We start from the raw sequence: 12,710 nt of genomic DNA on the forward strand, positions 1-12,710 counted from the left end.
GGTCTTTCTTCAGACTCAGATGAACCAGTGGATGCAGCCTGAGATTTTTCTCAGTTGCAGAGCTTAGTAGCAAGACAGCTTAGTGCTTAAGGACGTGAACTTTGGACTCAGGACTTCATCTGAATGACCCTGGGCTTCACTTCTCTGGTGCTCATTTCCTGGCTCCACATGGATATGATAAAACCTACCTGATAGGACTATTGCAAGAACTAAATGAAATACTTTATGGAAAGAACTTAGCACAGTACCTGAACATGGGAAAGTCTTACACAGAGGAGTAAATAATGCTGTTGTTACCAATATCATTATTACATTACATTAGTATCATATTCCACTCATGGTTTCCTGAACTTTAACAGGATTTTGAGTGTTCTTAATACTCTTCATGCACAAAGGTATAGTCAGTCTATTATGTTATGTCACGTCTACCATTGGCTGATCTCATCCATGAGTTTTTTTTTGACTGAAGACTCTATATTAGGAATTCAGAAAATTTGAAGGATACTTCCAAATGATGTGAGAACAAAAATATCTGTGGTAAATTAAATATAGTCACCCGCAGTCTTTTGAGAATTCCTAAATCTCCTCTCAGCTTATATTCCAGGTTAGGGTTGCCTTCTGGTGCTTCCGAAAGGAAGGTATGAGGATCAAATGATATACTGCTAGGGAAAGTGGTTTATAAACCGTTGAGTGCCACACAAGTCTAAATTTGGAAGGCCAAGATCGCAGGGATCCCACAGCACTCAGCTACCAATCAAAGACCAGAATACACCCTTGCATTGATGAGTGAGCCTACCTGCTCTCCACCTTCTTCCTCCATCTCCTGCCCAGGACCAGGAGCCTGAGCGTCCCGCTGCGGCCCACGTGAAGCGCCACGCCTCCTCGTGCAGTGAGAAGTCCCATCGGGTGGACCCTCAGGTCAAGGTGAAGCGCCACGCCTCCAGTGAGTTCTGTGTGGGAGGGAGGAAGGGACGGAAACAGTCCATGGGGCGGTGGGTCTCGAAATCAGATTCCTGCAGGGATGAGGTGGGTAAATAAATGAGTGAAATAAGGTGTGAGAAAATACTCTACCATGAGAAAAATCACAGCACAGGCTCTGTGAGAAAGGGCAGCTAGCATGTGGCCTCAGAGGGGAAATGACAGGGAGGAGGAACATAGGAAACTGGTGTGCTCAGGCCCCACCTGTAGGGGCGGCCACTACTGAGCTCCAGCCGATGGCCCCCACGCAGCGGTGCCAGCCCAGATTTGCCGGTTCTTCAAAAGGGGCCAGAAATCTAGACTTCATGTCAAATCCACATATTTTTTAATATTAGCAGCTATTTTAAAAAATTTAACACCTAGTCAGGAGACATATATATATTTCAGCCTCAAGCTGTGTCTATTCCAGAGACTAACAATTTATAATTTCTGATCTGGCATCATAAGTGGAGAACTGAACCCCTCCACATACCCTTGAGGCAGCTGCCCTGCAAGGCATGGCTCACCCGTGTGTCCCAGCCCGAGCTCTGCCTAGCACCCCAGAGGGGCTCGGGGAATTACCCGATTGACACACTGCACAATAATGACCAAGTATGCCAGACAACTCTATGATAAGTTCTGTTCGATTTCCAACATTCATTTCTGCTCACGTGTGATTTATCTTGATGAGCAAGCCAGCTTCCTGTAGGACAGCATGTTCCAAGAGTCTTTTATTCATTGCTTTAACTTTCTTCCCCATGTACCTGAATAAAGTCAAGTTCTATTCTTTGCTTTTTGAAGATCTATTTTTGTGTGTGTGTGTGTGAGGAGGATCGGCCCTTAGCTAACATCTGCCAATCCTCCTCTTTTTGCTGAGGAAGACTGGTCCTGGGCTAACATCCATGCCCATCTTCCTCCACTTTATATGGGACGCCGCCACAGCATGGCTTGCCAAGCGGTGCGTTGGTGCGTGCCCGGGATCCTAACCGGCGAACCCTGGGCCACCGCAGCGGAGCGCACACACTTAACCGCTTGCGCCACCGGGCCGGCCCGTGCAGATCTATTTTTTAAAATACTTTTCTTTATTATAGCTCCATTTCACTAGTATAGATAATCTCTTCTGGGTGTCAGGAGGCCTGTATCCCATTCCTCACTTAATCACTGAATTACTGTGTAACTTTGGAGAAGTCCCTTCCCTCTCCAGGTCTGAGTTTCCCTGCTGAACAATTAGCGGGTCGTTATGAAGCATTCCTTACACTCCATCCACTCTCATGGGCACTGGAACTACAGGGCCTTAGGGAATGCCCATTTTAAAATGGAGAACTAAGCTGCAATAAGCATGTACAATTAAAGAAATCATAAAATGTCAAAAAAAAAAACTAACAAAGATAACAAAAGACAGACCCTTTTCTGAAATCCGATCTTATATTGAAGCCCAGTTTATAAGAGACATAAAAGTGGAGCTGCTCTGGTTGGAGTCGCGAAGCCCATGTGGCCTCCCCTTTGCACCGTGCAGTAGCCTGTGGGCCATCTGTGGAATCATAGGGCTCCTTGCAGGGCAGTGGGAAATCATGGATCTAGTCCAACAATGTTTTTCAGATGAAGAAACTGAAAAACATGAAAGAAAAGGGTCTTACCCAAGATCATGTATTAATTTCCTATTGCTATATAACAAATTACCCAGAATTTAACAGCTCAAAAAATGAACGTGTATTATGTCACCCAGTTTCGGTGGGTCAGGAATCCCCAAGTGACTTAGGTAGGTAGTTCTGGCTTCGGGTCTCTGATTGGGTTGCCATCAAGGTGTCAGCCAGTCATCTGAAGTCATCTGAAGGCCTGACGTGCTGGAGGATCTGCTCCTAAGATGGCTCACTCGCGTGCCTGGCGAGTTTGTGCTGGTTGTTGGAAGGAGGCCTCAGTTTCCTGCCATGGGGACCTCTCCATTGGGCTGCTTGCCCTCATGATGAGACAGCTGGTTCCCCAAGAGCAAGTGACCCAGGAGGGAATAACAGGGCAGAAGCTGCAATGTTTCTGTGACCTAGCTTTGGAAGTCACACTCTGTCATTTCCAGTGTGTCCTAATGGCTGCACAGGTCAGCCTCATCTAGTGTGGGAGGAGACTACAAAAGGACGTAAATGCCAGAAAGCAAAAATCATGGTGGCCCAGTGGATTGCTGAGAAAGATGGTGGTGTGAGAAGCTCCACAGACCCACTCCCTGCAGAACAACCATAACTGGTGAAAATTATTAAAACAAGTAATCATCTAAAGTTTCTGGAATTGTCCTCAGGGCATATAGCAAATGAAGAAAGATTTATTCTAGAAAATTTACTAAGTCTCAGCAAGAACAGTGAGAGTTTGTGGCGTCTGAGCCACAACCCATTCCTTTATGCTTTTCCCAACTCTGTGTAACAGAATCTCCACTCTAGGTAGGTGTGGACAAGAAAATGGGGCTCTTTCTCCCCCAGCTACCAGTCAAGGGCTACAGTATCTCCCCACTAAGGGCAGGGCGCCAGCATTTCTCATTACCCCTGGCTCCATGTCTCAGGGTCTATAAACTCCAGGTGAGTGCAGCCAAGAGGTAGGGAGCTCCCTTCCTCTATCCAGACCCCACTCATAGGGGAGAGGCTCTACCCAGGTGGAGCAGGCCAAGAATACGGGGGCCCTAGTTGCCCTCACCCCAGCTCACTCATAGGGCAGAGGTTCCACACTGGGAGAGGTGAACCAAAAAGACTAGAGGTTACCGCCCCCACCCAACACCCTGCTCATAAAGCAGAGATGTCACTCTGAGAGAAGCAGGCCACTGTTCCCACCCCTAGATCCAGAACAGTGACTCAGAGATTTTGCCCAGGGTGAGAGGTAGGCCATAAGAACAGAGAACTCCAAAGCTCTCCCTCAAAAGAACTGACTTTAGTTGGAGCAGAGTGTGGGGAAGTTCAAGCAAAAGCATGCTCTCAAAAACAAGGGAGATTTGGTGGTAAACAAGTAAGGAAGCTGGTAGCTCCATGGGAGCAATAAACTAAAGTGTAGGCCAGCTAGTTCATCAGAGAGAATCAGGGAAAGAGACAGCAAAGAAGAGCCCTCCTGGGGTCAGAACAAAGACTGACCTCAAAAGATTGGCCTTAAAAACTACCCTGCAAAGGGGCTGAATTTAATTGGATCAGACTGTGGAGCGATTTTTGCCCTAGGGCATTGTCCAAAACAATAGAGCAATCAGCTGACAGTTGGTGGAGCCTAACAGCTGGGCGCGAGACTAACAGAGAATCAGTGAGAGAGTCAGAGAGAGCCCTGCTAAGATCACCGTCCTCCAAGGGTGCACCCTCTGAGGAGCAACATCAGAGGCTACACACTGCAGGGGAAAACAGACTTCACTAATAGAGCCAGCTAAGTCACTAAACAAATAAACAACCAGACGGAGGGGGAAGGTCAGTATCCAGAGATGCTAAATACATTATCTAAAATGTCCAATTTTCAACAAAAAATTATGAAACATGCAAAGAAACATGAAAGTGTGACCCATACAGAGGGAAAAAAGCAGGCAACAGAAACTGCCTGTGAGAGGGCCTGCATATAGAATTTAACAAAGACTTCGAAGCATCCATTATATATATGTTCAAAGAACCAAAGAAAACCATGCTCAAAGAAGTAAAGGAAAGTAAGATGAGTATGTCTTATCAGGTAGAGATCAATAAAGAGACAGAGATTATAAAAAGAAGAACCAAATGGAAATCATGGAGCTAAAAAGTACAATAAGTGAAATGAAAAACTCACTAGAGGGGCTCAATGGTACATTTGAACTGGCAGAAGAAAGAATAAGTGAACTTCAAGATAGATCAAGAGGGATTATGCATTCCAAAGAACAGAGAGAAAAAAGAATGAAGAAAAATGAACAGAGCCTCAGAGAAATGTGGGACACCGTTAAGTGCAGCCACATATACATAAAAGGAGTACCAGAAGGAAAAGAGAGAGAGAAAGGAGCAAAAAAATATTAAAAGGAATAAGGGCGGAAAACTTGCCAAATTTATTGAAAAATGTTAATTTATACATCCAGAAAGCTCAGTGAAGTTCAAGTAGGATAAATGCAAAGAGATCCACAAAAGATGCATCATGATCAAAATGCTAAGCCAAAGACAAGGAGAAAGTCTTTTTTTTTTTTATTTTTTGTTTATTGCAGTAACATTGGTTTATAACATTGTAAAAATTTCAGGTGTACATCATTGTACTTCTATTTCTGCATGGACTACATCATGTTCACCACCAAAATACTAATTACAACCCATCACCACACACTAGGAGAAAGTCTTTAAAGCAGAAGAGAAAACTGACTCATCACTTACAAGAGATCCACCAGTAAGATTAACAGCTGACTTCTCATAGAATCAATAGAGGCTTTCCCCCTAAAATCACCTGGAATATTATTCAGCAATAAAAAGGAATGAAGTACTGATACATACTACAACACTAGTGCATTGGTTATATTAGTAACTTGGATACAATCCTTTTTTTTCTCACTATGGAAGCCCAGATTTTTCTGGAAGGTGCTTCAGCAGACCTGAAGCAAATATTTTATCACTAACCCTATGAGGCCCACAGAATGATAGCTCCTTACAACTTACCCATTAGAAACAATCTAGGGGCCGGCCCCGTGGCTTAGCGGTTAAGTGCACACGCTCCGCTGCTGGTGGCCCAGGTTCAGATCCCGGGCGTGCACCGACGCACCGCTTCTCTGGCCATGCTGAGGCCGCGTCCCACATACAGCAACTGGAAGAATGTGCAACTATGACATACAACTATCTACTGGGGCTTTGGGGGAAAAAATTTTTAAAATTATAAAAAAATAAATAAAAAATAAATAAAATTATAAAAAGAAACAATCTAGTTTGTTTCTTCACCACATTTGAGTGACTCAAGTATTACAGGATGGGATGTGAGATAAGCTGCTCTCCGTGGTGCTGACACATCAAGGCAAATCAGGGTAGCAGCTCCCAAAGGTGAGTCCATTTGCTGGTTCAGTCTGTAAGGAAGTTTTCATTCATCTGCAATGAAATGAGAAAAATAAGCACAGTGCATGAAGGTTTTTATAAAGCTAAATCTATTCAATGTAAGTGACTATTTATTTCTGCATTTGTATCCTTCCAACTCTGGGGATGTTAAAATATTGTTTATTTTATAAAATATTGGAAAAAATTGGGGTTTTTAAGGTCCTTATCAGATACAACAGAATGTTGACAGCCCTTTATTGGTCTACTCATTTTTTTTTTATATTACCAGTCTATAAAGTCCAAAATTCTAGGAGCCAATTCCCCTAGGAAGCCATTGTGTATCTGGGAAGCTGGGCGAGGTATGGGTCGCCTTTTCTGCCCTCCATGATTTGTTTATGATCAGGCTGGAATTGCAGGGTAGTGGTGGCAGGAACTGATTTTTGCATGGGTCACTGCGTGACCACCACAATCCCTGCAAGAGCTGCAGAGACAAGACCCCCAATTACTAGTAAATCACAGGGATCACTCCACAACCCACCAACTTAAAAAGGACTGTATGTGGCTGTCGGTCACAAAGAAATGAAACCTCACTGAGAGGTTGGACTGTGGCCTTGCCCAGCTAGAGCAGTGTTGCATGGCGTGGATCCTGGAGTTAGACAGACATGGGTTCAAACCTGGGCTCTGCCATCACTGGCCGTGAGACCTAACCTCTCTGCCTCAGTTTCTTCAACAATAAAATAGAGCTAATGATAGTAAGTTTTTGTGAGGATTAAATGGAAGTGCATATAAATGGCCTAGCATATAGTAAATGTTCAATACGTTGTTGCCATAGTTATTTGTTGTTATTGTCCACCATAGTGTAGAGCCTACAGTAGACTACAAGGTCCATTTTCCCAGTAATAAAATGGGCAATGCCTGACTTTAGCCCAAAGTCTCAATTCTCTCTGGATCTGATTTCTAAGTGGCTGTCTCCTTGTCTTCTATATACCTGAGAGTTGACTTTCAAACAGGCCCTTTTTTTTTTTTGTGAGGAAGATCAGCCCTGTGCTAACATCTGCCAATCCTCTTCTTTTTTGCTGAGGAAGACTGGCCCTGGGCTAACATCCATGCCCATCTTCCTCTACTTTATATGGGACGCCTCCACAGCATGGCTTGCCAAGCAGTGCGTCGGTGCGCACCCAGGATCCAAACCGGCAAACCCCGGGCAGCCGCAGCGGAGCGCGCGCACTTAACCGCTTGCGCCACCGGGCCAGCCCAAAACAGGCCCTTTTAAAACCAAAGTGTGTTATACATCACAAAATTTGTTTCATATTATTATTATTATCTAATATTTACTAAGCACGTACTATTTGCCGGGTACTATACTAAGTACTTTTCATGAATTATCTCATTTAAACCTTACTACAATGCTAAAAGGTAAATATGATCAATATCCACATTTACAAGTGAGGAAACCAAGGCCTAAAGGGAAGGCACAAAACACCACCATTCACTTTGGGCAAAAGAGAACGCAAACCTCGGTCCGTCTGGTTCCAAAGCCCTTGCTCCTCGTCCCTGTGCTCTGTCTCCCTTTTGCTCCTTGTTTCCTTAGAAGAGTCACATGAAATATATCTAGGGGTATAGCTCTAAGTATTCCCATTTAATAGATGGAGGAGTTGAGGCTGAGAGAGAAGCTAACACCACCCAGGTACCCTTACCAGAGGACCTTTCCTGCCTCACATCTCTGCAGGTGCCAATCAATACAAGTACGGTAAGAACAGAGCTGAGGAGGATGCCCGGAGGTACCTGGTAGAAAAAGAGAAGCTGGAGAAAGAGAAAGAGACGATCCGGACCGAGCTGATGGCACTGAGGCAGGAGAAGAGGGAGCTGAAGGAAGCCATTCGGAGCAGCCCAGGTACCTACGTGGGTGTGGTCCTGAGCGCTCATGGGGGACTCAGCCGTGACACCTCCCCTGGCACAGGTCACCCAGTTCCTTACTCAGGAACTCCCCTTCCTCCTCCTCCTCATCGTCACCCTATCATCACCGTCTCTCCTGACTAGTGGAAGTGCCATCAATTTAATAACTGCTTTTGGGGTAAGGGGATGAAAAAGCATGACAAAAAGGTGTACAGTTAATGTGGAAAGATGCGATCTGATTTTAGAAATGTTAAAACGTGAAAAATAGAGTGTGCCTTAAAATCAAGGAAATAAGAGGTATCATTTTGAGCCTCACATTAGCTCATTCGTTCAGATATGTGCTGAGCACCTGACCGTGTGAGATATTGGTCCAGGTGCTAGAAATAGTGGGCAGGGACACTTCGCCAGGATCCTTTTCTGAAAGCCAGGGCCGTGACCTCCACAAGCCCTGCCTGCTCTGGGCTCCTCTGCACCCTATTCTCTGCTGTGTTCCCTTTGAATTCTCTCTATAGCTGCAGTTTGGCACACTTTCAGCCTGAGGTTTCTGCACATGCTGGAGGGAACTGTCCTCATATAGAATATGGCCAAGGCCACATAACCCCATGAGAATCTGATGGAACCTATGGACCCTTTCTTAAGGGGAAAAAAACCCACAATTCACAATGTTGCAAACAATTTCAGGAGCTCGTGTGCCCCCTGAGCCATAGATTGCCTAGGAATCCATGAGCCTCAGATTGAGAACTTCTCGCTTAAAGGATAAGACTTGTTCTGTGTGGCCAAGAACCAGAATCAATGGAAGGGAGGCCCAGAAAGGCAGTTTGGTTTCAATATAAAGAAGAACTTTCTAAGAGTCAGAACCAGGGTTTGGAACAGGTTGACTATCCTCCTTGTCCTGCTCAGTTTTTCCCTATAGCACATCACTTTGTAACATATTAGATTATTTATTATATTTATTCTCTCTCTCTCACACACACACACACACACACAAATACAAGCTCCATAAAGGCAAGGATCTTTGCCTGTTTCATTCACTGATATATCCCAAGGGCACAGAACAGTGCCTGGTACATAGCAGGCACTCAGTAAGTATTTACTGAATGAATGAATGAATGAAAAGAATTCACCAGTACTAGAAAACCCTCCAGTGCAGACTCCCTTAGGGCAAACAATGAAACTAATTTTTAAACCTGGTAAGACCCAACACAGCTCTTGGCACAAAGAAGGTTCTAATATAGGTTTGTTGGCTTAACTGAATGAGCAGCAAAATCCTAGTAGGAACCCCTGGTTCCTACTGGTCAATGGAAAGCCCTGTGTTATGACTCTTGGTTATAAGTAACAGAAACCAAAGTCAAACTGGCTTAGAAATGAAAAGGAGAACAATGTAATTGGAAAATTGAATGATCAGGTATAGTGAGGTCCAGGGACTTAAATGATGTCATCAGGAAGCATATTTCTCTAATTCTTGCTTCTGCCTTCCTCTACGTTGGTTTCATTCTCTGCCCCTCATGGTGGCATAATGGCTGCACAGCTCCAGCCCTCACCCAGTCCTCTCAGCCACCCCAGCAGAGAGAGCTTCTCTTCCCAGTGGCCCCCACAAACACCTCAGGATTCACTCTGAGTGGATCAGCTTTGATCCCTAAATCAATTACCGTGACCAGAAAATGAGATATGATTATGGGCCAGATCTAAGTTATGTGCCAACCCCTTGAACTAGGAGTGAGGTCAGCCCCATTCAAACTACAGGGACTGAGAAGGGAAAGGTGGTTTCCCAGTGGGAAATCAGGGTTCTATAACCAGAAGATGGGGAAATGGGTGCTGGGCAGGTAAAAACCACACAACTCAGCATGGAGCTGGAACCTCAGACCCAAAGTCCATCTCTTAACGAGGACCGAGGGCTGGAAAGGCCCCCCGCAGGGCCAGAGTAGGCCCTGAGGCCCTGCCCGGCTCCCTGATGCTTCAGGCCAGGCTCAGCTGTTTCTCATGGATGTCTTTGGACACAGGAGCAAAGGTAAAGGTTCTGGAGGAGGCGGTGGCCGCCCTGGAAGCTCAGTGTCGGGGGAAGGAGGAGCGCCGGATCGACCTGGAGCTGCGGCTGGTGGCTGTGAAGGAACGCTTGCAGCAGTCCCTGGCAGGGGGCCCGGCCCTGGGGCTCTCCGTGAGCAGCAAGAAGAAGAGTGGGGTGAGTCCACCTCCTTCTGCACAGGGACAGCTGCTCCTTACCCCTCACATGCTCTAGCTCTTCATGATCGTTCTTTGGGGGCAGGAGTTATGCTTGTTTACGGATGAGAAAGCTGAGTCCCAGAGGAGAGGAGAGATGCCGTACAGAGGGGGCACAGCTGGGAAGGGGGCTCTCAGAGCAAGTTCTTTGGCCTGTGTTCTCTCCACTGCAGCTGCACCATGTCACGTTTTATCCTGAATGTGATCTCAGAAGTAGCCTTGGGGTTACTGATGATAATAATAACTACCATACACTGAATAAGAATAACAACCTTGTCTTGGTCGGTTACTTCAACCTTGTGAAGGCCAGTACAGCATCTTCACCTGTATCATCCCACACAGTCTTCACAGCAGTCCTATGAGGTAGTACTATGTGCATTCACCCCACTTGACAGACAAGGGAACTGAGGTTCAGAGATGCTGAATAACTTGCTCAAGGCCACTCAGCTAAGTGGAAGACAGGATTCCAAACCCAGGAAGTCTGACTCCAGGGCCCTGCTTTAGCCCCCACGGCACATGCCCTCTCCTAGGGTCCCCAGTGTACGAGGCCCTATCCTCAGGCCTTTGCATCCATTATCTCCGATGCTCCCAGCAACCCTGCAAGGTAGGTACTCTCACCTTGAATGGGACTTCCTCAGGAAGAACTCTGCTGACCTCAGTCTGTATCAGAGTGTCTCAACTTCAGCACTATTGACATCCAGGGCCGATAATTCTTTTTCATAGGAGACTTCTGTGTGCATTGTAGGATGTTTAGCAGTATCCCTAGCCTCTACCCACTAGATGCCAGTAGCACCCCACCCCTAGTTATGACAACCAAAAGTGTCTCCAGAAATAGCCAGATGTCCCCTGAGAGGGCAAAATTGCCTCCAGTTGGAAACCACTGATGTAAATTACCAGTGGTCCCATCTGTTATTCTTCCTCATGGCATTAACCACAGTATGTATATATTTGTGTCCTTACTTGTCTAATGTCTGTCTCCTCCACTAGATTGTATTTTTATTAAGAATTGGACATGTCTCTTTTATCATTATCTCTTTAGCCTCTCTTTACCTAGTCTGAAAAATAGTAGGAGTGTAATAAATGCTTGTTGAATGAATAAATGTTTTACCTGCTTTCAGACAAGGAAATTGAAACTCAGAGAGATGCAATAACTGGTCTGATAAGTGTGAGTTGTCATTGGGAAGTGTATTCTTACTGTTGTTGTCCAAGGTTACACTGCCTGGTCAGACCACACCCCGTGACTCTGAAGCCAGGGCTGTTTCTTCCGCCCCTACACTTCCTCTCCGTGGGGCTTTTCCAAGCTGATATACAGGCAGAGAGCTTAAGGGCCAGGGACAAAACAACTTCCCCGGGTCACAGAGGGCTGGTGGAAGAGTTAGGAGGGGTTCACTCATTCCAGCGGCTTCCTCCCACCTGCATGCCCTGATGTGCACATTCCAGGGACTTTTCCCCCCACTTCTGATCCTTTTGATGGCCTTGGGAGATAAAGAGAAGTCTTCTCTAAATTCCCTGCAGGCTTAGCTATTAAAATGTCATGCTTAAGGAACTACATCCAGTAAGGTACTAAGCAATTACCTGGAAAATTTAAGGGGTGAAGGCAGTGTAGAAAATGAGAAGGAATACAGGAGAGAGGTTAAGAGAGAGGGCTGTGGGGTCTGAATGCCAGCTCTCCTACTCACCAGCCGTGTGACCTTGAGCAGTGACTTGACCTTCTCATGTTCCTTCTCTGTAAAATAGGATGACTAATATTAGTACCTACTTCATAGACCTGGAAAGGCTAAATAAGCTAACCCACGCAATGCCTGGTGCATAGTGGGAGTTTCGTACTTTTAGCCATCCTTACCGTTAGTCCAAGGCCCTCAAGTATCTTCCTCCCTCACCCTGTGTGATGCTGGCACGTCAGCAGAGTGCCTTCTACTTGCATCTTTGGAGGGCAGGCTTGCTGTAGGTAGCCAGCACTAGACCTCACCTATGTAACTATTTCTTATTATCAATAGGAAACTGCAAATAAACCCCAGAACAACGCCCCAGAGCAACCTCTCCCTGTCAACTGTGTTTCTGAGCTGAGGAAGAGGAGCCCACCCATCGTAACCTTCAACCAAGGAAGGGTACTGCAGAAAGCCAAGGTACAGCAATCACTCAGCTAAGCACAGTTCAGAGAACTGGCAGCCTCCTTTTTCTGAAACCTCACCAAGAACCAAAACACCAGCGAGTGAGAAAAGGCAGACAATTGCCAATACATACATGCAGTAAAATTCATGAACTTTGCTTAGAGAAAATCCTTAAATCTCATTCAGAAGTTATTTTCTCTTTCTTAACACATAGTTCTAACGAGCTCGGTTATCTGATTTCTGAGTCTACAGTGTGTTTTGAGACAGGAAAGGCCCTGTTTCATAGGTGAGGAGACTGAAGATGGTGGTTGAAGGGACTTGCACACTGGTATACAGGGCAGCATTGGGAGGGCTGGGATGCAAACCCACCTCTTCCAATTCCAAGGCCAGGGCTCACTGTGATACTGGTCCACAGTCCTGTTTCTGAAACTCTTGGGGCCAGCTGTGTTTCAGAACTTTTTGGATTTTAGAAAGGTAATATGATACATATTATATATGATGAAAAACTCCAACAAGTTCTCAGGAGGTACTCTGTAAGCAAACGTTAATA

At 45.6% G+C, this 12,710-nt stretch overlaps 1 protein-coding gene across 1 annotated transcript in view; it reads left to right on the forward strand.

Annotated features, from left to right (window-relative positions):
* AFAP1L1 (actin filament associated protein 1 like 1) overlaps positions 1 to 12,710 on the forward strand; it is a 37,579-nt gene that overhangs the window by 21,360 nt on the left and 3,509 nt on the right. The window contains exons 14-17 of the mRNA XM_058549810.1: positions 832 to 943; positions 7,666 to 7,830; positions 9,833 to 10,011; positions 12,047 to 12,175. Coding sequence (XP_058405793.1) covers positions 832 to 943; positions 7,666 to 7,830; positions 9,833 to 10,011; positions 12,047 to 12,175 — 585 coding nt within the window. The remainder of the gene's footprint in view (positions 1 to 831; positions 944 to 7,665; positions 7,831 to 9,832; positions 10,012 to 12,046; positions 12,176 to 12,710) is intronic.

The sequence above is a fragment of the Diceros bicornis genome, chromosome 1 (genome assembly GCF_020826845.1).
Source record: "Diceros bicornis minor isolate mBicDic1 chromosome 1, mDicBic1.mat.cur, whole genome shotgun sequence".
NCBI lineage: Eukaryota > Metazoa > Chordata > Mammalia > Perissodactyla > Rhinocerotidae > Diceros > Diceros bicornis.